Below are 26,163 nucleotides of genomic sequence, written 5' to 3' on the forward strand. Positions count from 1 at the left end.
ATGTCTCAATATCTCTACAGGATATGGGAGAGATGGCTTACTTTGATTGTCCTTGTAGTCAGCTTTCAACTCGTCGTAGCATCTATCAGCCATTAATCTTTCAAAATGACGAAAGAAAAGTAGTAAATCGTTGTTATAACCAATATACATCTTTATTTGATTATTCATACTCTCACTTCTTTGAGTAGTGGACATATTTGCACAGAAAGTTTGTCTTCCATAAACTAAAGCCCATTTTTCTCTCAACTCGAATTGCTTCTGCAACCAACTGTTATTCTTCAAATTGTACTCTGCAAGCATTTGATCCCATGCATTTAGAAAATCTTCCTCTTCATTGCGATCATAAACGCAACAACTAAAATCTTTAGCAAAACTACTAAATCTCTCAAACACATCACTAAGATGTTTCGTTGCATTTTGGTACATATGCCACACACATAATAGATGACATGTTTCAGGCCATTGTGAAGCAAGAGCTTTTGCCATTGCAGCATGTTGATATGCAAGAATCGTAACTGGTTTTTTTCCTGACATTACTTTCGAAAATAAATCAAATAACCAAATATTACATGTTTCATCATACAACAAAGTCTCACCAAAGATAACAGTTTGCTTATGATGATTAACACCTACAAATAGCGCAAAAGGTCTACCATCTTTATTTTTTCTATATGTAGTATCAAAACATATCACATCTCCAAAAGATTCATAATCTAATTTCATCCTACCATCTGTCCAAAAAAAATAATCGTTTTGAAGTCATCAAGATCAACCTGAATGGCATAAGAAAAATTTGGATCATCATGTTGCATATTTTGTAGATACTTCATTACCTCGCTAATATCTCCAACTTTCATCTCTTTCATTCTTCTAGTACGCAAGTAATTACTATAATTTTCAGGAATAAAACCAAGATTCACAACCCCACCAATTTTTCTAGCTAAAAACTTGAAACTTTCTTTTGGTGTTAATCCTGAGTGATCAACAATTTCAAGTTCTGCAGCTTGAGCAAGATTAATTGTCCTTTGAGATCTTAGAAACATTTGCTTAGGAGAAGCCAACGCATGATTATGATCTGCAATAAATTTTGTAATTTGAAACTTACCATTAAATCGCGAAATTTTTAATGCAACTAAGCATCCAAATCTTGTTTATGGACGATGATATTTTACATGATCATCTCGTTTATCCTTTATTCGGGTACCTTGACAAGAACAACAAAAAAAACCCTGTTTACCCAATGGTCGTATTGATCTTTATGTCATTTGCTTCTACAGATACTAAATCCCACCTCTCCGGCATATGTGTAATAAAAATCATAAACTTCTTGTTCTGTATTGAATTTCATGCCAACTCTCGGAATAAAATCATTAGATAAATTTGCATGAATTGGGTAGCAAAATTATTATAATAATCAATCTCGCTCAAAAATTTATCTTGCTCTAAAACTTGTTTATCCATTGGTTCAATTGATGGAATAACTTTCACAAACTCTAATCTTCTACATGGACTTTTAGTCGTTGCACTTATATCTCCGTTCATAACCTGGAAAAATAAATTTTCTTTTTTTATAAATAAATAAATTATTTAGAGTAATCACAATATAAAAGTGTCATATAAATTTAATCAAATTAAATTTTACAAAATAAAAATAAAAAGAATGAAAATCAATACTTACGAAGAGTTAGAGGTACACGATTGGAAAAGAAAACGATGTATTTATTAAGGGTTAAAACGTATTTAATGATTTAAAAGCTAATTCATGTGTCAATATTTGATCGGAGGGGCACCAATAGGAGCACTAAAAAGAGGCAGAGGATTTCTGTTCCCCTGGTGATAGCAATCCATATAGCCTAATAAAGCCCTATAAACCTCCTACCACCAAAACCATTACACATTTTATACAATAAATTACGTGTTTAGTCACCAATTATTTTTATAATTCTATTCGATTACTCAATTATTATTTTTTAAATCATCATTAAATTTATATTTTTATTTCATTTTATTTATTTATCATTAAGAAAAATAAAATTAATAATATATTTTTATTAATGACATAGTATTACATGTCAACATCATTGTTAAATTTTTAATAATGAGTTAATAAGAAAGAACAAAAAGTTAATTTAATGATGGTTTAAAAAAAATTAGATCAAACCTATTTTATATCATGATGATAATTTTCACTTATGGGTGTGTATATGTATATTACATACACACATACATGCATGCATACAATTGAAAGAGGTGAGTGTGGTGGCGTGGGGGGACAAGAAAAAGAAAAAGAAAAGAAGTAACAGTGAAAAGAGGGCATTGTATTTTAGATACTATGAATGAATACAGAGGAGTTGACAGATTGACCTGAATTTCTCCCTCCATCAACACCACAGAGCAAATCTCTAATTCTCCTTGTCTCATCTCCGATGAAACTGCACTTGATATCCATGAGAGAAAAAATAGACTTGTAATTGAAATCAAAGGACTGACAAATATATAAATCCAATAATCTCTCATGAATGAGTTTTCATACTATTTTGCCTGTCTTTCATCATTCACTTTTTTTATATAATATATATATATATATATATGGAGAGAGAGAGAGTTGGAGCTAGAAGTCATGAGAGTGATGGTACATTGATGTGTCATGTCGGTTCATGGCTTCCCTTTGACTGTTGTGGCTGCTCTCATCGTCACCCTCCATTCTCGATCCCATTCGGGTAGCACCCAGATTCAGATAAACCATCCTCGAATCCAAATTCAGGTTCCCACTGCTGCTGCTGTTGTGTTCGTCGCTCATCGGAGGGTAAATCGCGGTTGAAGTTGGTGTGTTTCCGCTCCCTTCTTCACGCGAGATAACCATGGCTGCTGATTGAACCAGCTCTAGGCATAGCCTAAGCTTATTGGGTTCAATGTGAGTTAGCCCTGGGACCGCACCTTTGAACAAGAAATCCGAGGTTAAAGTTCGAAGGATGTCTAGTGGAGTCACCCCATCGACGGTTCTTACGTTAGGATCCGCGTGGTGGTCTAGAAGCACCGCCACCATATCCGGTGACACCATTTCCGCCGCAATGTGAAGTGGGGTTTTGCCTACAGGTCCCGCCGGGTAGTTAACGTCGGCTGCACCGAGCTCTAACAAGGTTTTAACCACTTCCCGGCTGCAATTCTCGACAGCATAGTGTAGAGCCAGTGCTTCATCAAGATTCAGACCTTCTCCCATTACCATGAGCTTGACTAGTTCCACATCCGATGAGTCCAATGCCCTTCTCATCCTTCGAATCTTCTGGTCCTCGAGATCAGCGGCCGCGGACAGCTCATGGTGGTGGTGCTGGTAGTGATGATGATGGTGGACCAACGACCGCCTCGCTAGCGATGACTTGAGACGCAGCTCTTCGATTTTGGCCACCACGTCGACAGGCAGATGCTTGGCGAGAACTTCCGGTGGTAACCCCGATTTAGCCACTAGGTGTGAACAAGTAGTCCAAAGCTGGTGCATGTCTTGCTTTCTCGAAGCTATTAGTACTTTCATAACATCTTCGATGGATGCCTTCTCAACCATACTCACCAATTGTTTCTGCAAAAACAAAGACAACAAAAGCGTCAGCTTTGTGGTAAACACCCTTCATTTGATCGGTTTATGCCACACAAAAAAAAGCGTATAGTTAAGTGGGTTGTTTTTTTCCTCCTATTTTCATTTTTGAAATTAAACCCAAATGGGGAAAGTGAATGTTTGGGAAAGATTGTGTGCTTACAGTGGAAGCCATTACAGGAGATGATCAAGATCTAAATTTAGAAACCCTTTGGTGTGTAGCATTTTGAATGAAGAAGCCCAATTCAAGAAAAACAGAAAAAATAAGGTTGTACATAAAATCAAGATAAACCCTTGTTATCTTTTTGGGTTATTGGACATGAATACCATTTTTATGTTCTCAAAAGTAAATAGTGAGTCTTTCCAACATCAACAGTGGTCTTCAAGAATGAGAAGAAGAAGTCAAGATGATGGATGAAGAAACACAGTAAAGCAATCAATGGTTGAATCAGGTGATGTAGCCGAAAATTTCTGGGGGAAAAATACTAGCAGAAAAGGGAAAGTGCCGAAATGATCCAATCCAACTGCCTTTCCAAGGAAGGAAATTTGTAGAAGCAGTTAAAAGAAAAGAAACCCAGTTTGATGGTGTTCATGATGCCATGATAAAAAAAATAGGGAAAAAAGAGATTAAATTACACTTCTCGAAAACCCAAAACACAAAGAGTAACAAGACTTCACAGACGCAAGAATCAAGAACCAGACAGCAGATAGCAGAGAAAGAGAGAAGAAAAAAAGGAGAGAAGTTCATGGGCTCTGATGATGATGATTTGATGACAAACAAAGGGAAGGTGAAACCTGAGTAAGAAATGCAAGCTGTTCGACACCAAAGTATCTAGCGGCGGCGAGAGTATCGAGAGCCAGATCAACGGCGGAGGTGCAATGCGTATGCCAACACGCTCTCTCACTACAATTAGGCCTCGGCTCATGCTTTTGAGGCACAATAGAGACTTGTCCGCTGTACAGGAACTGTAACAGCAGCAAGAACACTTCATATCCCACCGAGTTCACCGGTATAACACCAGGACGAGACCCCGCTGCCGACGCCGGCGAACCTCCCGAGCTCATCCTCGAACCAACCGGGTCTAACCCAGACGGAGGATCGGGTCCACAGAAGAATTTCCTAAAGAAGAGACTCCGTGCAGCTAAAATACATCTGTGGGCATGAACTAAACGACCCTCCACGCTGAAAGTCACATCGGAGAAAGCTTGACCGTTGATGAGTAGATTGAGGTAGTCCAGGGAGAGAGATCTTAAAGACTCTTCAAAGCTACTCATTTCTAGGGTTGTTTTTCTCAATAGAAAGAAGATCAAAAAAGCCGTATCCTTTTCTGGTTTGTTTTTGAACAATCAAGAAGAAGAGATGATGGATTCATTTGAAAAGGAGGTTACTGTTATTGGTTTTTCTCCCCCCTCCCCCCCTTGCATATAGAGAGAGAGATTCTTTGTTGCCCGGGGAAGAAGTGGTGTGGTATAGATATTTTGTTGATGGATAGAGAAAGACAAGTTTAGAAAGAGAGAGCAACATGGGTGGCTGTTCTGGGCGGCCGGGCTATTTAAAATGCTCAACTAAATTAAAACTAATTTAGTGCTAAATTATTCTTATTCTTACCTATATATATATGGTCGGGTATGACGCTGGATAAATTATGATGGTACACCAATTTAATTTTTTTTTGATACATTAAGCCTATTAAAACACAGCAATTATGTTCCAAATCTCTTTACTTTTAATAGTAATTAAATATTTATGCCAAATATGTCAATCTTTGTTCTCTAATCATTCTTATCCGTTGTAGGTTTTAATACTTTGCTACATTATTATTTATTACTTTCGAACATGGTCTCTTATTGCTTTTTCTTCCTTTTCACCTTTATAAGTAATTTTTTTATTAATCTAAAGTTATTATAAAGTAATGTTTATTCTAAATACTCTCAACTATTTAATAATAAACGTTTGATCACTTTGTTATAGTTGTTAGTGTTCGAACCCATGAGTTCATGACCTCCAAAAACAGAAACGGTTCTTTTATCGACTGATATAAGCCGGTTCGTGTTAAATTTATAAGTATTTAAAATCGTTCAAATTATTTATAAGTATACGAGATTTTTGTTAAATAATTTCATCGATAAACGTATTTTGAAGATCAGACCAATGAGAGAGAAGAGAATTAACCCGTAAATACTCTAACCTGATTCAACTAATTAATTAAAATAATTAAGTGTTATACTTTCGGGTGTAGGAGTACTTTGACTTTCAAATCAGTTAGAAGGTATAGATAAAAGTTTTGACAAGTTCACATGATCTACTAGAGAAAAATTTAATGTCTGACGATTAAATTTATCTAATCTGTTAATTTACAAATATATATATAATGATCTTATGTCTAACACCACCAATTAGAATTACAATAAATACCCAATAATTATAATTAAGAATGAGATTCTAATCTCCATAATTTATATACACAATCTCCTTCCTCTTCGATCACAAATTTCCTCTCGTAATAAAATATCGGTTAATAACTATTTTTTTTACTAATTATGATTTTCCATTCAAATAAAAAAAATAAACTACCAACAATGGAAAAGATATATCTTGGGTCAATGACAATTTTTTTTATTAAGCTATCGTGATTACAAAGTAGTGTCTATTTTAAATACTTTCAACCATTTGACAATGAACATTTAATCATCTTGTTGTATGTTGCAGTCGCTGGTATTCGAACCGGGATAAATGACAATTAATAACCCAAATCAAGGTTTAATCGCATACATCGCTATCACCTCACAGGCATGTCACGACCATCACTATCCTAGAACCCCCTATAGTCGGTGTATATCTTCATTAAGTTTGGGTTATTACTCAAGTAGATCATTTAACTCTCTTATCATCCCTAAAATTTTACTGATCTGACGTCACTTAACAATAAAAAGAAACTTAATATTTAATCTTGTTATTAAATCAAACCAACTATTAATAAATATTAATTATTAGATCACTTACTTCAAATTTTTTCAAACACTCAAAAAATTAAGTTATATAAGAATCACCTTTAATGAAGTTTTTCCAGCTTCTGCGTAGCAGACCTCTTTCAGTGCAATCTAGGCTGCAATTTTCTTGTTTCCACGTCGAGCTTGAATTTCCTTCCCAATTGGTATATTTAGAGTCCAAAACAGAATTTTGTAGCTCAATTAATGATTAAAGCATTACGAGCAAAAAATACAATATAGATTTAAATTGTAAATTTAAGCCCTATTGGTCTTCTTCCACCTTCTTGAATTAACTTTGGGTCTACTTCATCTTCGTAACAAAAAATCATCATGCCCAGTGGCGACGGAGTCAAGTTTCACAGATTCTTAGATAGGTTTTTAACATTATTGCTCGTTTTGTGTTGGAGTGTCATGCCTGTAAACACACACATTTTTTTTCTATTCTCTCAAAGCTTTATTATTTCCGAGTCCTTTTAAAGAGAATAGCAGCACCGTCATCGTCCAGTTCAACGATTACATCAATCGAAGCGGATTTGCTTCTAAGACACTGATACACTACAACACAGCTTGCTAATTCCTTTGTCTTAATTCTTGTTTTATCTGTTCTACCATTGCTAACGCTTCTAAGAAAAAAGTTGAAATAAGATTTAGTTGTTACTTGGAAAAAGTGAAAAAGTAAAAGATGGGTATGGGAGGAGGAGGAAAGCAGTGCAAGGCAACATTTTGTAGTTTCATTGGGTAGAGCCCAACAGTAACTGTATACACACAGAAATAAGTACGTGCTGAAACATGGAAGACTCTTTGTTGTGTGTAATAAATCACACGTAGTTATCAAGAGGTTTAAAAGATAGATAGAAAGAGAACCACCCAAGTTGTTGGTTGTTGAAGGGTTCGAGAACGCACCTTTCGGAAGAGTGCCACAAAACTCCAAATTATTGTTTCCTAATAATTGCTCTCTAATATTTCACTATTGTATATAAAACCTGTCTAATTTGCAGCCTCATCCTCACCGAAGCTATGAACCAAGGACACACATATATAGAATATTATAGGCGAATAAAATTATACAATACAATATCTGTTCAAATCTCTTTTAGTCTATTGATACTGCGAACACAATTATTAAGGTAATTCGATGAGTTTATATATATAGAAATGGTTTGGTTGTTCTTCTTTTGGGGATGGACAGGGCGTGCCTATATAATAAAAAATTATCGTGTAAACTAAAGTTTTTATATTAAGGTTTGAAGTTTATGGAATAAGAACAAATTTAGAAATTTTCAACAGGAAGGATCGACATAAAATTATAAATTTTGAAGAGTGTTGAAATTGAAAAAAAAAATAAAACAATTAATTTTTAAGTGGGCTGAAAATATAATTTTCCTGTTTAGTAAAAATGTTAAAAAGACTGAAATTATATTATTAATAGCTGCGAGGGATTAAAATAACAATATTACCATTTATTCAAAGGGAAAATGCCACTACCTACCCTTGTCTTTGCCTTGGCATAGAAGTTTCGGTTAAATTGCATATGAAAATAATTAGTTATTATTTACTAAAAAACAATTTATATTTACTTCTATAATTAACCGATTGGGTTTTAATCTATAAAATGTGGATGTGGAGCAGGATGGGAAATTTTTTATTCTTCAAATTGTGCGTATGAAGCGGTTATGGCATAATGACGAAGTAAACCCCGAATGTTTGCCTAAATGATTATTTTGACCTTTATTTTTTTAGATCATTTTAACCCTCGAAGTTTTAATTTTTTTGGTTAAAATAGCCTTTATTAGATAGAAATAGTTATTTACTAATGATCAACACATGTTATCTGCCGTAACGTCTTTTTTTTGAAGAACGAATAATTTTCGATGAAAACCCTAAATTATGATTTATTTGGGAAAATTAAATTTTTGTGTTTATTTGGATTAAATTGATTTGGAGTCGCCATCGACCTTTGGATTAGGTAGGTCGAACACCTAAAATGTCTTTTGAACAATTTTAAGAAAAATTGTTTTTAAGACAAAAAACGTGTATGCGCTTGTCAAAGATTCATTTTAGGTTCGGGAGTCGATTACACGTGGGGAAGGGTTAACACTCCCACAACACCCAAGAATTGGTACCTAATCGCTTGTATGTTGTCATGGTGGTGGAAATTATAAATTCAAATAGAAAATTAAATTATGATCCATTTATTGAACATTGATTAATTTGTTTCGAATTATTTAATAATGAACATTCCATAGTTGGAGAAGAGACCACGGGATTTGCACTCCAACTACTAGGAAAGCTATCTCACCGATTTCTTCTCTATAAAATAATGCCCTCTCTTTATTCATGGGATAAAAAAAATAAAATGCACTAATTAAAGGATTGGCATTAAATAAATAAAAAGTAAAGGGCAAAAATTTAAATGTGCATAAAATTAAATAACAAAAATAAAACAACAATAAAATAAAATGTTAGTGTTAATTTTAAATATTTAACCCAGACCGTAAATAATGCGAGTCGTACCCCGGGGCGGGTCGTCGCAATGTCGTACTATAATTTGAACATAAAATAAATAAATAAATAACAAGTTAGCAGTTAGTGATTAGATGTTAATAGAGTCTGGACCATAATAATATGGATTGTACCCCGAATCGAGTCACCACAAGGTCGATTCGAATAATAGCGATAAATAAATAACTATAACAGTGATTAAAATGAAAGAAAATAAAAATATGTGGTTAATTTGAAATAAATAAATAAAAGCATAATTAAACAATTAAATTAAAATGAAATTAAACCGAGGGTCAAAATCATAACAGATCAAACAAGATAATACATAGTGACTAATATATAAAAACACACATAATTTAGGGGGATTATTTCATAATTTTTCCTAATTTAGTGGCTAGAATGCAAAGAGACTCTAAACAACTAAGGACCTGAGAGTAATTTAATATAGGAATAGTGACTAAAATGCAAATAGATGCCTAAAGTATGGGGACCTAAGCGTAATTAACCCTTCATTTTGGTGACAAAAGTATGAAATGCACTGGAATAGAAGGACCTAATGCATGATTTACCCAAAGGTTTAAAACAAAGCCCCTCATTATTCACTTCCAGAAACACGTGATGAACAAAAAAAATAATCCTCCCTTTTTTTCTCAACTCTAACTCCTCTTCTCAATTCTACCCAAACGACCGGCCACCAAAGCGGTGACATCCTTATCCTATCAACGCCCAAAACGACCAGGGTGGCCTCTCCGGCCACCAAAACGATCCAAATTCCATTTTTCTTCAACTCCTCTCATGGCTAAGAGCCCCAAAACCCATGGCCACCACCACTTTTCGGTCACTAACGAACCAAGACCGATCGTTCAACTCCCCAGATCTGACGACAACGACACTGAAGCTTGACTAAGGCTCTGACGACTACGGGTAAATAACCTCTCCTCTCTTTTTTCATTTCTATTCGAAAAACCCAAGAAAGAAAGAAAAAGATTGCTAAAAAATACCTTTTGAATGTTTTTGTTGTTATTGTATTGATCTTAAAAAAATGAGAAAATTTCCCCTTACTATATGATTTTTGTGGGTTTTATAACCCATCACATGTGCCAAAAATTAAAAAAAAATCACTTCATGATTTGGTGACTTTGCTTGCTGATTTGGTTGTTGACAAGGAGATGGGAACTATCTCGTGGTAATTGGCAGTCAGGGCATGGTGGGGAAGCTGTTGGCGTAGAGCAGGGATGGCTTGGGGTATGGGGTTACTGTGAAGTTGATTGTGGCAGCACAAAAATGGTGATTACAGTTGTCCCTCTTTGCTCATTTTTTGTGGAACATGAATGGAGCAAAGATTTAAATCACCATTTTTGTCTCGAACTGCTTGAATTCTTGAGCTACAAGTTCTTCTCATTATGAACCATTCCATTGGAAATGTTGATCCATCTTCTTCTGCGATTGATTTGAGATGAAATATTCTTCTTCAACATGGGTTTGTGAAATGAAATTATCTATTAACTCTTTGAATTCGTGTCTAATATTCGACATTTGAGTGAAAACAAATGAGTGAAAAGAAATTTGTTTCAAGAGAAGTTATCTCAGGTGAGACAAAACTTTGTTTCGAGAGAAACAATCTTAAATGTTTATATTTCAAGAGAAATTGCCTCAAACTAGATAAAACTTTGTTTTGAGAGAAACAATCTCAAAGGTTTATCTTTCAAGAGAATCTGTCTCAAGTGAGGCAAAATTTGTTTCAAGAAAAACAATATCAAAGGTTATGTTTCAAGAGAAACTATCTCAAGCGATAAAAAACTTTGTTTCGAGATAAACAATCTTAAATGAGATCAATTTTGTTTCAAGAGACACAATTTTAAAATTTGTGTTTTAAGGGAAAATTGTCTCAAGTGAGACAGAATTTGTTTTTAGGAAAACAATCTCAAATGAGATCAATTTCTTGTTTCTAGTGAAACAACATCAAAATTTGGGCTTAAATGGAAATTGTCTTAAAGGAGACAAATTTTTTTTCGAAAGAAACAATCTCAAGCGAGATAGACAATTTGCTCTTTGACGTTGAGGAGATCTAGTTTCCTTTAGAAGATCTGATCATTCACTTCAGGACGTCAAATCTGTTAACGACGTTGTTCCTTCATGTTTAGGACGTATAGTCATCACCAAACTTTTCTCTCCTGAAAGATCTATAAAAAATGATGCATTTATAAATGACTATCTTTGATTTTTTATGGATGTTAAGATGAAGTTTATTTCATGTATTTGATTTGATTTTGATTTTAAAAAAAAATGACTTTTTGAATTTGTTGTAATTAGAGGAGAAAATGATCTTGAGAAAGGAAAATTAGATGATGTTCTCGTGAGAGGAGAAAAATGGCCTTTAAGAAAAATGAAATAAGGATTTCAGGGAAAAACAGTTTTAAGAAAGACTATATTGATGTTATTAGACGAACAATCTTGAGAAAGACGAAATTAGTTTCTCAAAAAAGATTATAAAGGTATCCTCACGAGAGGGGAAACAAAGTTTTATTGCATGCGATGGTGAATGTATGATGCAATGGTGCAAATTCATGTGACGTGTATGTTTATGTTGATGCATGCTTTCTTGATCAATAGTCAGGAATGGACACACGAGCAATTTTCATTCTCTTCCTGATTCAGTTGTCTTCATTTTCCACCAAAGTGTACTCTTTCATACTTTGACCTATAAAAATTTGTTCATCTTGCCCCGTCAAATTTTGCCCCCAAACATTTTGGCTTCCCTTGCCCCAGCTTTGATCATGAACTTTTGTGTCTGAGAGATATTTTTTTTGAATTCCAAGCTACACTTAAGAGAGATTATCTTGTTTGAAATTGTTTTTCTTCCTTTGAAAAGTTCGATGAAGAAATTTAAAAAAAAAATTGTGAATTTTTATTGTTGAAGAAACTAAAATAAGGCTCCATCGTTGGGCTTAGAATTGAAGCAAATCACTAAACATGAGTTCATTGAATATCAAAAGAATCAACTGTTCTTTTAATCTTTTATAGTTACAATTCTTTGACAAGTGTAAGGATTGACAGGTTGGTTTTGAGGTTAGCTACCTAAATGTTGAGGTTCGTTTCATTGATTCGTCTTTCTTATTTTTTTCAGCCCTTGTGAACATTATGGCATACCCCTCTTTCTTGGCTTGGCCTTTTGATTGGATGCGAATAAAATGTCTCAACTAGCATAGTCAATTGCTAGACTTTTTAGAATATTTCTATTTCGGTTCTCTAAAATCTTCTATTTGTTCAAGCTTCATAGACTCATTTAGTAAAGGCAATACAGAAATATTAGTCTAAAAACATAATTAATGTATGCTTGTGTGAAGTTGACTATAATATATGTTTCTCAACTCCCTTAGCCCACAGTCCACCAACACTCCTTGTTAATTCGAACCTTGAACTTTTGTAATTTCCTTGAATTTTATTGTTTTGATTTAGTTTGCCATAATTTTGGCATAGTTGAGGGATTCATCTTGTCATAAAGTCTTTAACTTGACAGTCACAGTAAAGCAAACGCCGAACTGTCAGATATCTTATCAATGTCACAATATTGAATATAATATATTCATAAAGTCAGGTCTTTTGAGTTATCCCTCTAACTAATTACTTTAGAAGAATAACTCTAGCTTTATTACATTTACTTTATAAAAATATTTTCAATAATTTTCTGGGTATCAAGATTAAAGATTTCTTAAGCTCGTTGAGAAGAATCTATTATAGTCTATGTATCGTTAAAAGTCAGAGAATTTCATCTTTAGAGTTCAATTTCCAAGAAACTGACCTAAACTAAATTCATCTATCCAACTATTCCATCTGTGAAGATCATGATCATCATCAAACATCATCCACAAAAGCATAATCTAATCAGCTTTGCTAGATCATACACATGAGATGCCCCATTTTGTCTACTCTTAATAGATACATGAATGTCAAGTCCTTTGATTATCTCTTTGTGTAAGAAGAAGGTTATCTTGGTCCCAATAAGATAAGGGTGTGATATTAGGGTGTAGCTTTTAGATTAGGATCAAGGGTCCTTGTTTTACAGTGGTTCAGTCTTGTCATTTGTCAAAGATTTATAACCTCAATTTTTAAATAGCTTTTAATTGAGTTGATATTCAAAGAATTTCAAGATTAAAATTTGCTCATTACTCATAACCTGAGAAGGTAACATTTTATTTAAAATGTTCGAATGTCAAATAACTTACAAACATTTAAACATAGGAAGAAAGAAAGAAAAACAAGTTCAAACAAGATAAAATGCTTTTAATGTGAGTGCAAAAAGAAATTCCTGACGGATTTCGTTGCCCACTCCTGATCATAATTCCCTATTACACATCGAATCTACATGCCCTTGAATCAATCAGATTTTAAAGCTAGCGCTTCAATGCCTCACAATTCTCAGTGGTGTGCCCTGAGCTCCAAATATGATAGCTACATATGGCGTTAACATCATGAGCTTCAGGATATGAGGCCTTTTTTGGTTTGGTTTGAACATGAGTCACAAGGTTCTTCTCAATTAACGTTGGGAGAAATTCATCATATGTCATTGGAATTGAATTGATTAGAGTCTTTTCATGGAACACCTTATGAATTTTGGTCCCTTTATTAGCTAGATAAGATCCTACTGTGTTAATCTCATCTTTTTTTATCAATGTCAGTATCTTGCCATTCTTGATAGCTCTTTCAATCATTTCTCCACACATAATGACATTAGAGAAACTCTTAGTGACAACCCCTAACATGTGGTTGATATATAGAGATTTTAATGTATCAATGAATAAAGTGATGAACTCCTTTTCAATCATTGGTAGATGCACTTGAGATGCAACATCCCTCCATCGTTGTTCATATTGTCAAAAGCTCTCATTACTCTTTATCTCTATAATTTATAGTGTTGTTTGATTAGGGTCCATATCAGTCATGTGCTTGTATTGACCCAAAAAGACATGAGCCAAATCCTTTCAGGAGCGTATTTGAATATGACTCAATTGATTATACCACTTAGAAACGGGTCTAGTTCATTATGAGAGATTTGTCCTCTTATTCCTTTGAATGTCTCTCTGCACCAATTTTTAAAGTTCTCATGGATCTCATTCTTGGCTTTTTTTATCTCATCAAAATCGAACATGTTGTGATCAGAGGGGTTATCCTGATGGTCTATCACAATTGCTTGAGTTTTAGCGGCGGAGAAGTCTGCTTGGTGGCTTGAAAGCCTCTCAGGTGAAATGAGTAGCTATGAATTAGTATGTGTCATCACACACTAATTGGTCTCCATAGTCGAGGAAATCTTTTGTTTACCTCTTTCTTGGTTGAGCCCAATCAAATTTGCTATAATTTGGTCAACCAGGTTGTCTTGGTTTTGCAAGATGCGATCCACAGTGCCTTTTTGTGCTTGCTCCATTTTAGCTTCCCAATCTGTTTGCATCCTTTGCAAATTATCTTAAAGTTCTTTCTTTAGTTTCTCAAATTTTTCTTCCATTCTTAGCATTGTGTGAAAAAATTTGCACAGTTCGAAACACCTCCTCAGAGTCCTCCACGAAATAAATCCATGTATCCATGATTAATGCATGTAAAAATGCCTAAATAAATGTCATGCAGAATGCAAAGATGCGAATGTGAATGCAAAAAGTTTTTATCCCAATGATGAATATCATAAAACAAGTTTCATTATAGACAAAAGTCTTCACTATTACAATATAGTTCATCTTTATAGACATGCTATCATTTGGTCTAAAGTATATTGATACTTTATCTTTGTTCTCTCTAGACTTCCTTTAGCCATCAGTGCACGTTTGTATATGCGACTATTTGGTTGAAAACTTTTTCCTTTATGAAACATTTCTATTAGGTAGTCAATTGCGAATCAACATATTTCCATTATGTCATGATGATGCAATGCAAAAAGGCAATAAATGACACAAAAATGAGAAGAAATGAGTTAGTATAGGTAAGATAATCGATAAAGATAAAAAAACTACTATTTAAAGATAAATTAACACCTACCTGGTCATGATACCTACCCAAACATGTTTTTTTTATTAAATAGCAATCCTACCTGGACATGTTTTCTACCCAAAATGATTTACTTCAAGAAATTAATCCTATATGCATGGTATCTAGTTCAAAGCTTTCATTCGAAACGAAATATATTCTATGAATTTAAAGCAAAATGTAAAGGTTTAGAGTCGTTCATCCTTCGTGTACACTTATTTCGGTACCTACTAATAGACAAAGGTTCTGTATGGCTCTACCAATGGTGACCATTCTATGGTTCACTACATGTATGGTTCCGACCCTAATAGGGAAATGATGTTCGAATTATCCTTGTTGTTGGTGCCCCCTTAGGCTACCAAACCCTCAATCCTCACCCATTATAAGCTTAAACGAGTCAAGTTCAATTAAAAGAGATTCAATTCCCTATACCCATACGAGGAATAAATCCCTACGAATATATAAGGTATGTGTACCCGGGAGGTTATTTGCTAAAGCTCATACGAAGAATAAATTCTTACGAGAGTAAAGCGTTCACCCCTACTTACTTGGGACGAAGCTCGGGTATAGAGCTTATGTCATGCAAATGTACGTGAGGTGTATGAAGAGGAACACACAAACCTTTGACCAAACAAAACAACAAAAAATAAAAAGAGCACATTCGAGAGAAATTTTAGTGAAGCTGAAAACATGAATTTGAACATTAATACAACTATTTACATAAAGAAATAATGCAAAATCAATAAAATGATCATAAGCTAACTATATACTCGAACTAGTAATTTCCACCACTATGACAATGTATAAGCGACTTACAGCCTGACTCTCTAAAGTGTCCCCAGTAGAGTCGCCAAGCTGTCGTAACATCTCTTTTTACGAACGAATATTTTTTGATGAAAATCGTAAATTATGACTTATTTGGAAAATTTAAATTTTTGTGTTTATTTGGATTAAATTGATTTGGAGTCCCCATCGACCTTTGGGTTAGGTAAGTCAAACACCTAAAAACGTCTTTTAAATAATTTTAAGAAAAATTATTTTTAGACAAAAAACTGGTATGCGCTTGTCAAAGATTCATTTTAGGTTTGGAGTCGATTACACGTGGGGAAGGGTTATCATCCCTAGAACGCCAAAAAATTGGTACCTAATCGCTTATATGTTATTGTGATGATGGAAATTATAAATTTAAATAGAAAATTAAATTATGATCCATTTATTGAACATTGATTAATTTGTTTTGAATTATTTAATAAAGAACATTCCATATTTTGAGAAGAGACCACAATATTTGCACTTCAACTACTAGGAAAGTTATCTCATCGATTTCTTCTCTATAAAAGAATGAACTCTCTTTATTCATGGGATAAACAAAAAAAATAAAACGCAATAATTAAAGGACTAACATTAAATAAATAAAAAGTAAAAGGCGTAAATTTAAATGTGTATAAAATTAAATAAAAAAAATAGAATAGCAATAAAAATAAAATGTTAGTGTTAATTTTAAATATCTAACCCGAACCATAAATAATATGAGTCGTACCCCGGTGCAGGTCGTCGTAATATCGTACTATGGTTCGAGAATAAAATAAATAAATAACAAGTTAGGGGTTAGTGGTTAGATGTTAATAGAGTATAGACCATAATAATGTGGATCGTACCCTGGATCGAGTCAACACAAGGTCGATTCGAATAATAGCGATAAATAAATAAATATAACAGTGGTTAAAGTGAAAGAAAATAAAAATTAGTGGTTAATTTGAAGTAAATAAATAAAAACATAATTAAATTAAAATTAAATAGAGGGTCAAAATCATAACAAATAAAACAAGATAATACATACTAACTAACTAATATATAAAAACACACATAACTTAGGGGATTATTTCATAATTTTCCCTAATTTAGTGGCTAGAATACAAAGAGGCTCTAAACAACTAAGGACTTGAGAGTAATTTAACCCTGAAATAGTGACTAAATATAAATAGGCACCTAAAGTATGGGGACCTAAGCATAATTAACCCTTAATTTTAATGAAAAAAGCATGAAAAGAACTGGAATAGAGGGACCTGACGCATGATTTACCCAAAAGTTTAAAACAAAGCCCCCCATTATTCACTTCCAAAAACACTTGATAAACAAAAAAAATAACCCTTCCCTTTTTCTCTCAACTCTAACTCATTCTCCTCTCCATTCTACCCAAACACTCGGCCACTCAAGAGGCACTGAGGCCTCACGTCGACCACCAAAGCGAAAGCCTCCTTTTTCGATCAATGCTCAAAACGACTAAGGTGGCCTCTTCGACCACCAAAATAAACCAAACTCTATTTTTCTTCAACTCCTATCACGGCTGAGAGCCCTAAAACCCATGGCCACCGCCACTTTTCAGCCACTAACGAACCAATATCTATCGCTCAACTCCTTGGACCTGACAACGACGACACCGACGCTCAACTATAGCTCCAACGACTACGGGTAAACAATCTCTCCCCTCTCTTTTTCATTTATATTCAAAAATCTCAATAAAGAAAGAAAAATATTGCTAAAAAAATAATTTTTGAATGTTTTGTTGTTATTGTATTGATCTTGTAAAAATGAGAAAATCCCCATTACAATATGATTTTTGGGGTTTTATAACCTATTACATATGCCAAAAATAAAAATAAAAACTTCTTGATTTGGTGACTTTGCTTATTGATTTGGTTGTTAACAAGGAGAGGGGAGTCATCTCGTGGCAGTTGGTATTCAGGGCATGGTGGGGAAGTTGTTGGCGTGGAGTAGGGATAACTTTGGGTATGAGGTTGCTGTGAAGTTGGTGGTGGCAGCACGAAAATGATGATTACAGTTATCGATGTAGTATTTTCATATGTACTTGATTGCTAATGATAACTCTATAAAAGAGTTATTATTTATAGTCATTTTACTTAGGTTTAAGCTTGTACTTTAGCATTTTAGGATCATATTTAGAGTATTTTTAGCATATTTTACATAATTTGCATATTTGGAACGAGTAGGTATTTCTTAGGCAAATTATGATATTTTTGTTGCGAAATTGCTACTATGATATTGTGACATTGTTTGATGATGTAGACATTATTGTGAGCCAATACAAGACAATTGTTGAGTCATTTTTGCAGTAACTGTTGACTCGCTAGGTGGTTATAGAATTTTTTTGAATCATATAGATGTCCATTTTAACTGGAAAATAAAGGACAAATCTTTTTTTTTCTATTGGATGATGCTTTGACCTTTAGGGATTACAAAAAGGACCCCATTCACACTTTTCATACCCTTCTTAAACCTTTCTTCATCTCTATTGTATTTGCTTCTTTCCTCCATTGGTCATGGAGGCTTGAATCCATCGAGGGAGAGCAGTGCTCGGAGGTAGAGTAACGTCAATCATGACAGCGCTGATCGACAATCAATTTACGCATCTTCTTAGCTCTTGAATTCAAACCTAAGAGAGAGAATATTATTTTTGTTTTAGTTGAATGCTTATTTGTGGATGATTTGTTGATTTGGATTTTATGTTTAAAATATGTTTGAGGAAATGCATGATTTTTAACTTGCTGAATAATTGGGTTGATGTTTCTAGATCTTCCACATTTGGCTTGTTTTATAGAAATATAAATTGTCCAATAATATGTTGAGAGATTATTAAAATCATATGCAACATCAGTGTTTATAATAGTAGCGTGTAGCGTAAAAAGATCTATGTTGCATGTTTTGTTGTAGCATCCTACGTAGGCTTATTTAGATTTTTATGTAAAGAAATAAATTTTCTTTATATGTTGTTAGTAAATGCTTTGAGAGAAGAACAACATGTTGAAGACACTTAATTTCTCTCGGCACCAACACTCCCACGGACATAGGAACACCTACAATAGAACAACCAAATAGCATTAGAAGTCTATTTTGTATAGGATTCTAAAGATAATATGCTTGTTCCAGTATAAATAAATGTAATCAAAACCCATTGTAACACAACGACAGTTGATACGAAATAGAAGCAAAGATTACGAATTAAAACCAGAGCATTTTTTCAACATTTGCGAAAACAATAGAAGGTAAACTTCATACCTTTTACTCTTTTTTATGCTTGCTTGCTTGTGATGGCTGCGTTTTTGACTCGAAAACCACTCGTAGGGGTGTTTGGCCGAGGATAAAGGGGGTAGTCTTTTTTTACTTTCGTTCTTAGATTCACGTTCCCCCGAGGCTAATTTTTTGAAATTGAGATGTTTTTTGGAGAAGTGGGGCTCGAGATCTATCGAAAAAAACAAAACTTTTTTAAAATCGCCGCCGATGACCGACGGCCGATGCCAATCAAAGGCGTCCGACGAGGTGGCGGCGTCGCGTTCTGGGTTTTGGGGGTGGTCGTGTTCTTCATTGTGAAGAACACGGATGAACATTTCAGAGAATTTCAAATAGGGTGTTTTGATTCGTTTGGAAACAAAATAAAAATGAAGTCTTGTTTGCTTAAGTTGGTACTTATACCTGACCCGTCCTGGCCGTGGCCCGACACGTATAACCCATTTGACCCGCGTGTTTTTAACAAGAAATGAGGAGTTCGCATTTTGGTCCCCCAGTTTTCAAAGTGTTTAATTTAACCCCCTGATTTGATTTTCAAAACCCAATTCAATTCTAATTTGGCCCCAATTTTTATCTTTTCTTTCATAACGGTCCCTTATGTATTATTTTCATATTTTTATTTATTTCTTTTTGATAATTCATATTATTAATATATATATATATTAATTATTTTTATTCTAATATCTTTTTATTTTAATATTTTTTAAAGTTATTATATATATATATATTTATAACTATTATATTTATTATTATTTTACTATTAACGTATATAAATATATTTTTCTCTTTTGTTACTTTTATTATCATTATATGTATATTCTTTATTGTATTTTATTTTTATTTTTACTTTTTTTAAACATATGTATATATATACATTTAATTATATTTTATATTTTATACTTCTTTATTTTTTTGTTTTCATTTATTTATATTATATTATATTATTATTATTATTTTACTTTATTAATTTTTTTTCTTTTTTTCATTATTATATTTATTATATATATATTATATCATAATGTTTTTGTTTATTCATTCTTACTCTATTATAGGGATGCATCACACTCATTTATTTACTACGGCCCCACCCCTTATCATTTTTTCTATTTTCTTTATTTCATTCACTCTTATTTCCTTTTTCCTTTAACGCTTTTCTCGACTTTTTAAGGGTACTCTTTCAAATCGATCGGAGGTAAGTAATTTTGGATCGTTATTTTTACCTTTTAATTTAAAATTACAGCTTCCTTAATAAAGACAACTGGAAATTATATAGTACCGAATGGGCAGTTCAAGGGTGCTAACCCTTCCTTAACTGTAACCGACTCCCGAATCTGACATATCTTTGGTAAGACGCAGATCAGGTAAGAAATAAGGTACCCGGTCAACCTATTTACTTTTAAATAAATGATCGGTGGCGACTCCAATTCATTTTCCAAAGTCAAAGCCCAATTCCGGGGCGCAACCGAAAGACGGTTGTGACAGCTTGGCGACCCTGCTGGGGACGTAGGTAAGTGAGTCAGGCTAAGGTAATTTCCAGTTGTCTTTTTAGCGAAAAGGGTAAGTTTAAATTTTTAGGTAACAGTTTGATCCTTATTGCTTACTGTTGATTATATTTTTCGAGTAAATAGTCACACTAACCGTTTTCTAATGATTTCAGCTCTTAAAGATTTTTCATCTAAGGCTCTAAACCCGAGCTCTGAACCCTATTTTAAGTGAGGGTAAAAGCGACACCTTCGTGTGAATTTATTCACTGTGAGGGCCTAGCAAGTAGCCTTCGGGATTCATATACCTTATGTCTTCGTGTGAATTTATTCACCATGCGAACATAAGGGAATGTGTCCTCTCGAGTTTAACTTAGTCCACACAAGCCTATGATGGGTTTAAGACTAAGGGTCTGGCAAGCCCAAGGGGGCACCAGTAAGGAGAACTCGGATACCGTTTTTAAAACCTAAACCGGGAGACCATGGAGAAATAGAGCCTACCCCGAATCCACATTCCGAAACCTAGGATATTTTTATCTTGACCATGTCTTTTTGTTTTTTTTCTTCGTCATGTATTTATTTATTTATTTACTTATTTTTATTTTACTAACCTTTTTGCTTTTGTGTTTGTTTTTTTAGCATTTGCATCATAACAAGAGGCTATTGATCCTTAAAAAGCGTTTATTACACACAAAATAATATGAATTAATGAACAAAGGTGTTGTAATACAAGAGATTAAGAACCCCAAGGTACGACTATGGTCCGAGAAGACTCAGAAGGAAAAGGGAGGCAGTCTTCAAGGAAACTATGTGTCAGAGCTGGTTAACTACGCCTCTATCAGCCTAAAACAGAACAATGTGCAAGAACTTCAAGACATTTGGGACAGTTTGAAGAATTATCGGAAACAGAAGTTCAGTCAGCGGTATGGTGACATTGCACTTTTGCTTCATGTTAAGACCGATGAGCCCTTAATCAGAGTATTGGTTCAATTCTGGAACCTGGGATACAGTTGCTTCACCTTTAACCGGGAGGACATGGTGCCCACCATCGAAGAGTATACTACACTACTGCACTGCGAAAGCATCAGACTAGAGAGGGCATATATCAAACACATCAAGAGTCAGTCTTTCAAGAACGGACTGACCAAGATTACAGGAGTTGATGAAAAGTGGGTGACTGATCGACTCCGACACAAAAGTAGCTGGGAAGGAATCGAATGGATCCACATAAAGCAACTAATGAAGAACCACCCTGATAAATGAAAGACTATAGATCTTTTTGCATTGGGTATGTACGGTTTGATTATCTTTCCGAAGACCTTGAGGTGCATCGACGCAGCCGTGGTGGAACTATTTGAACAACTTCCAAGGCGAGTCAACCCAGCACCAACCATTTTAGCCGAGACCTTTCGTTCTCTTAATCATTGCAGAAGAACTGGTAGAGGAAGGTTCATTGGGTGTGTTCAGCTCCTTCAAGTCTGGATTCATAGCCACTTCTGGAAGACTAACGGGGTTGCCTACCACCGATTCAGCACTATCTATTTACCATTGGGAGAGTTCATCTTTGAAGGAAAAATGGATGAAGGTCTTCACGCATCTTCAGGACCGGGATATTACCTAGAGAGCCCCCTAGTTGTTCCTCAGTGATGTTCTTTTCAAGTGTGGGGATTCTGACACTATGACCTTGCTTGGACTTTGGGGGGCAGTTGGGTATGCTCTGTTGTTGGCACTTAGACAGTATGGGGCACGTCAGTTTGTCCCAGTAACATATGGATTATCTACATCAGAGTTTATGTATCACGGTGACAGTTATAAGAAGATGATCAAAGAAGCAACCGAGTTATGGAAGAAAGTATCTCGGATGGATGTCGTGGCTGCCAGAGATATGCTTACTCCGGATTATATAGAGTGGCAAAGATTGAGAAAGAATGATAGCATCCCGGTGCCAGAATGTGAATACACACGGACCATGGAGGAACATCTCAAGCATGTCCCTTCTGAACTTGAGATAGTCAAGGCAGAGTTTGAAGCTGTGAATAACGAGCTGAAGCAGAGAGTTAAGGAACTTGAAGTTGAACGTTATCAATGGAAGCTGGATGCCGACTCTCAGAAAGATAGAGCAGACAAATTGGAAAAAGAACAGAAAAGAGTCTGTTTTGAGCTTGAAGACTTGAGAAATGGGTATCAAGATAAAGTCAAGGATAACTCCAAGTTGAAAGTGGCCTCTGAATACTGGAAAGACGAAGCTCATAGCCTAAAAAGGAAGCTTGAGGGGTCTAATGAAAGAGCTTAGAAGGAACAGTTGAAAAATGCTCAGAGGCGCTTAGCAAACAGTCAGCATCAAAACCAATGATTGAGAATCCAGATGGCTGACTTAGAAAAACAACATGAGAGAGATGGAAAAACAATAGCTGAGTTAGAAGCTATCGTAGATGGATTCAAGAAGCAAGCAGCCGAGCTTCAGATAGTGCCCTTTGACAGAGGTCTGCAGTGGCGTTTCCGTTGGGAGCAAGCACAACAAAGAGTAAAGGCTAGAGACACAGTTATCTGAGACTTCCTAGATCAAGTACAGAAGGCAGCCCGTCATCTTCACGGCCTGGCAAGGGAAGCCGGAGTGGTTCGACAAGGCATTTAACCAGTGAGAGATAAAGGCAGAAGACTTGTTAACTTACTAGAAGCTATTCGGGGTCTAGAGGATTTAGTCCGAACGTACCTTTGATTGTTTTTTATGTCTCTTACAAGATAAAACATTTTTGTCTAAATAAGGATTATTTATAATAATGGACACTTTTCTAGATCAATGCCTCTAAATTACATACATCATGCATTACATACTTTGCATTTTTATTTTCATATTTTCCATGTTTTTACATTCGTATTAACAAACATAACATGTCTCAGAAAGAGAAAGAGCAAACACCAAGTTTACCACCACAAACATTAAATACGCATCACCCACACAATACTCGGGCAGATAAGAGACTAATGGAGGCCATAATGGAAAATCTCGAGGAGAACATGGCAAGACTACAAAAAGAACTAGAAGATAAGATGGCTCAAAACAGTCATAGCACTTTGGAATCCATCAACAAAAACCCAGAATCCTTGGTCGACCAAATCATGGCCAAATTATCGGGATTATAACAAACTAGTGCAGTAGGGGGAAGTCCCTCTGAGGGGGTAACCATATCACCAACTCCACAGGTGATTATTTCACCCGGGGTCTTACCCAAAACACAAGAAAATTCTTCTGTTGTCAAAGGAAAAACATCATCTTTTATGAAGATGAAAACTTCTGTAACTAATCCTGATAACTATCCAGATGATTACAATATCCCGGATTTCAATGAAGATGACAAAGCAAGAAAGATGAAAGAGAAGATCAGGATGTTAGAAGATCAAATGAAGATGGTTCAATGGGACCATGATTATTATGGAATAGACGCAAGAGAGCTGAGCCTAGTTCCTGATTTGGTGCTTTCGGCAAAGTTTAAAATTCCTGAGTTTGAGAAGTTCGATGGGAACAGCTGCCCATCAGCCCATGTCACTATGTTCTGTCGGAAGATGACAGGATATGGAGCGAATGACCAACTCATAATCCACTCCTTTCAAGAGAGCTTATCCGGTTCAGCTATCTGGTGGTACAACCAACTCAGCCGAGCTCACATCAAGACATGGAAAGACTTAGTCAAGTATTTCCTGGAACAATATAAGTATATCAACGATATAAGACCAGACCGGGTTATGCTACAAAGCTTGGAGAATAAGCACAACGAGAGTTTCCGACAATATGCGCAGCGATGGAGGGATTTGTCTGTGCAGATTCATCCACCCTTGGATGAAAAGAAGACTAGAAAGTTGTTTGTACAAACCCTGAAGGCACCTTACTTCGGGCACCTGCTGGCAATTACATATGGAGGTTTCTCAGATTTAGTCATGGCTGGTGAAATGGTTGAGTTGGTCATTAAACAAGGAAAAATCGAGGGAGGAGACCCCAGTAAAAAGCCTCCCATGAAGAACAAAGATCGAGAGATCAACAATGTCAACACTTACAAGGGTGTTACGGTCTCAAACTCAAAAACTACTTCAGCTGTACCATTTGGTACTTCAAACTAAGTCTAGAGAGAACCAAGGAAAGAAAGGGAAAGGGAGCAGTTCGATCCCATTCCCATGACATATAAAGAGTTATATCAACAACACGTAGTTTCACCTTACCCAATGGATCCGATAAAGCCCCCGTATCCGAGATGGTATGAAGAAAACGCTCACTGCGAATATCATGGTGGTGTGCAAGGGCATTCGATTGAAGGTTGTCTCGCATTCAAGAGGCTTGTACAATGAATGCGGAACAAGAATTGGATCACTTTCAACTCTGAAACACCAAACGTCGCCCAGAATCCCTTGCCTAATCATCTGGAGGCCGAAATTAATGCAATCATCACCGAAAACGGCAAGAGAATCAAAACTAGTATTTCAAAAGTCAAAGCTCTTTTGGCTTGGGTATGGAGCCAAATGGTGAAGGCAGGGCTTCTTGCACTACAATCATGTGCAACAAAGAGTGAAAGCGGTAACTCTTGTTGTTATCACAACGAAGAGGGGCATAAAGTGCAAGAATTCTCCGATTTCAGGACATTAGTCTAGCTCATGATGGACTAAAAGAAGTTGGAGTTTTATGAAGAAATTCAAGATTCCCCGAAAGTAGACATTTGCGCTATCGGAGAATCATCACATAAAAAACTTGGTAGGGGTAGTCTTTTGATCATTACCCCTAAGGCAAAGATGATAACAGTAACTCCGCAAACAAAAGTGGTGATCACGGCACCTCAACCTTTTCAATACAAGGATAGTCGGCAAGTGCCTTGGAAGTACGAATGTCAGGTAAGTACTTCCAAAGAATGTGACAGCAAAGTGGGGCAGAGATCACTAGAGCCCTTCAAGGAATATGTGTTGGCCATCAATGAACCTATAAAGGAGGAAGAAACTAAAGAATTCCTCAAGTTTCTGAAGCATAGCGAGTATAGTATCATAGAACAGCTCCACAGCTTGCTAACGCGTACTTCAATGTTGGCACTTTTATTAAGCTCAGAAACACATCAGGAGGCACTGTTGAAAGTCCTGAATCAAATATTTGTGCCACAAGACATACCAATCAGCAAGATGGATCGAATGGTAAATAATATTCAAGCTGATAGTCTCATCTCATTTCAGATGATGAGATTTCATCCGGAGGAAGAGGCCGAACGAAGGCATTACACATCACTACCTACTGCAATGGGCATGCTCTGCCAAGTGTATTGATTGATAACAGATCAGCTCTGAAAGTAATGTCTTTAGTCACTTTGAAAAGACTGCCAATAGATACCTCTTATATGAGAGCCTACCAGAACGTGGTCCGAGCATTTGACGGGACCAAGAGAGAGGTAATTGGAAAGATTGAGGTACCACTAACGATCGGACCAGCCACCTACAACATTGAGTTTCTGGTGATGGATATTATGCCTT

General features: G+C 35.3%; 1 protein-coding gene across 1 annotated transcript; it reads right to left on the minus strand.

Moving 5' to 3' along the window:
- Positions 1 to 2,300: 2,300 nt before the first annotated feature.
- Positions 2,301 to 5,117, minus strand: LOC120155567 (BTB/POZ domain and ankyrin repeat-containing protein NOOT2-like). Its single transcript, XM_039167094.1, has 2 exons — positions 4,385 to 5,117; positions 2,301 to 3,574 (listed from the first exon to the last, which is right to left on the minus strand). The coding sequence occupies exons 1-2, from the start codon at positions 4,862 to 4,864 to the stop codon at positions 2,612 to 2,614; spliced, it is 1,443 nt and encodes a 480-aa protein (XP_039023025.1). The 5' UTR covers positions 4,865 to 5,117; the 3' UTR covers positions 2,301 to 2,611.
- Positions 5,118 to 26,163: the final 21,046 nt, after the last annotated feature.

The sequence above is a fragment of the Hibiscus syriacus genome, unplaced genomic scaffold, assembly GCF_006381635.1.
Source record: "Hibiscus syriacus cultivar Baekdansim isolate YM2019G1 unplaced genomic scaffold, ASM638163v2 tig00002840_pilon, whole genome shotgun sequence".
NCBI classification, from domain to species: Eukaryota; Viridiplantae; Streptophyta; class Magnoliopsida; order Malvales; family Malvaceae; genus Hibiscus; species Hibiscus syriacus.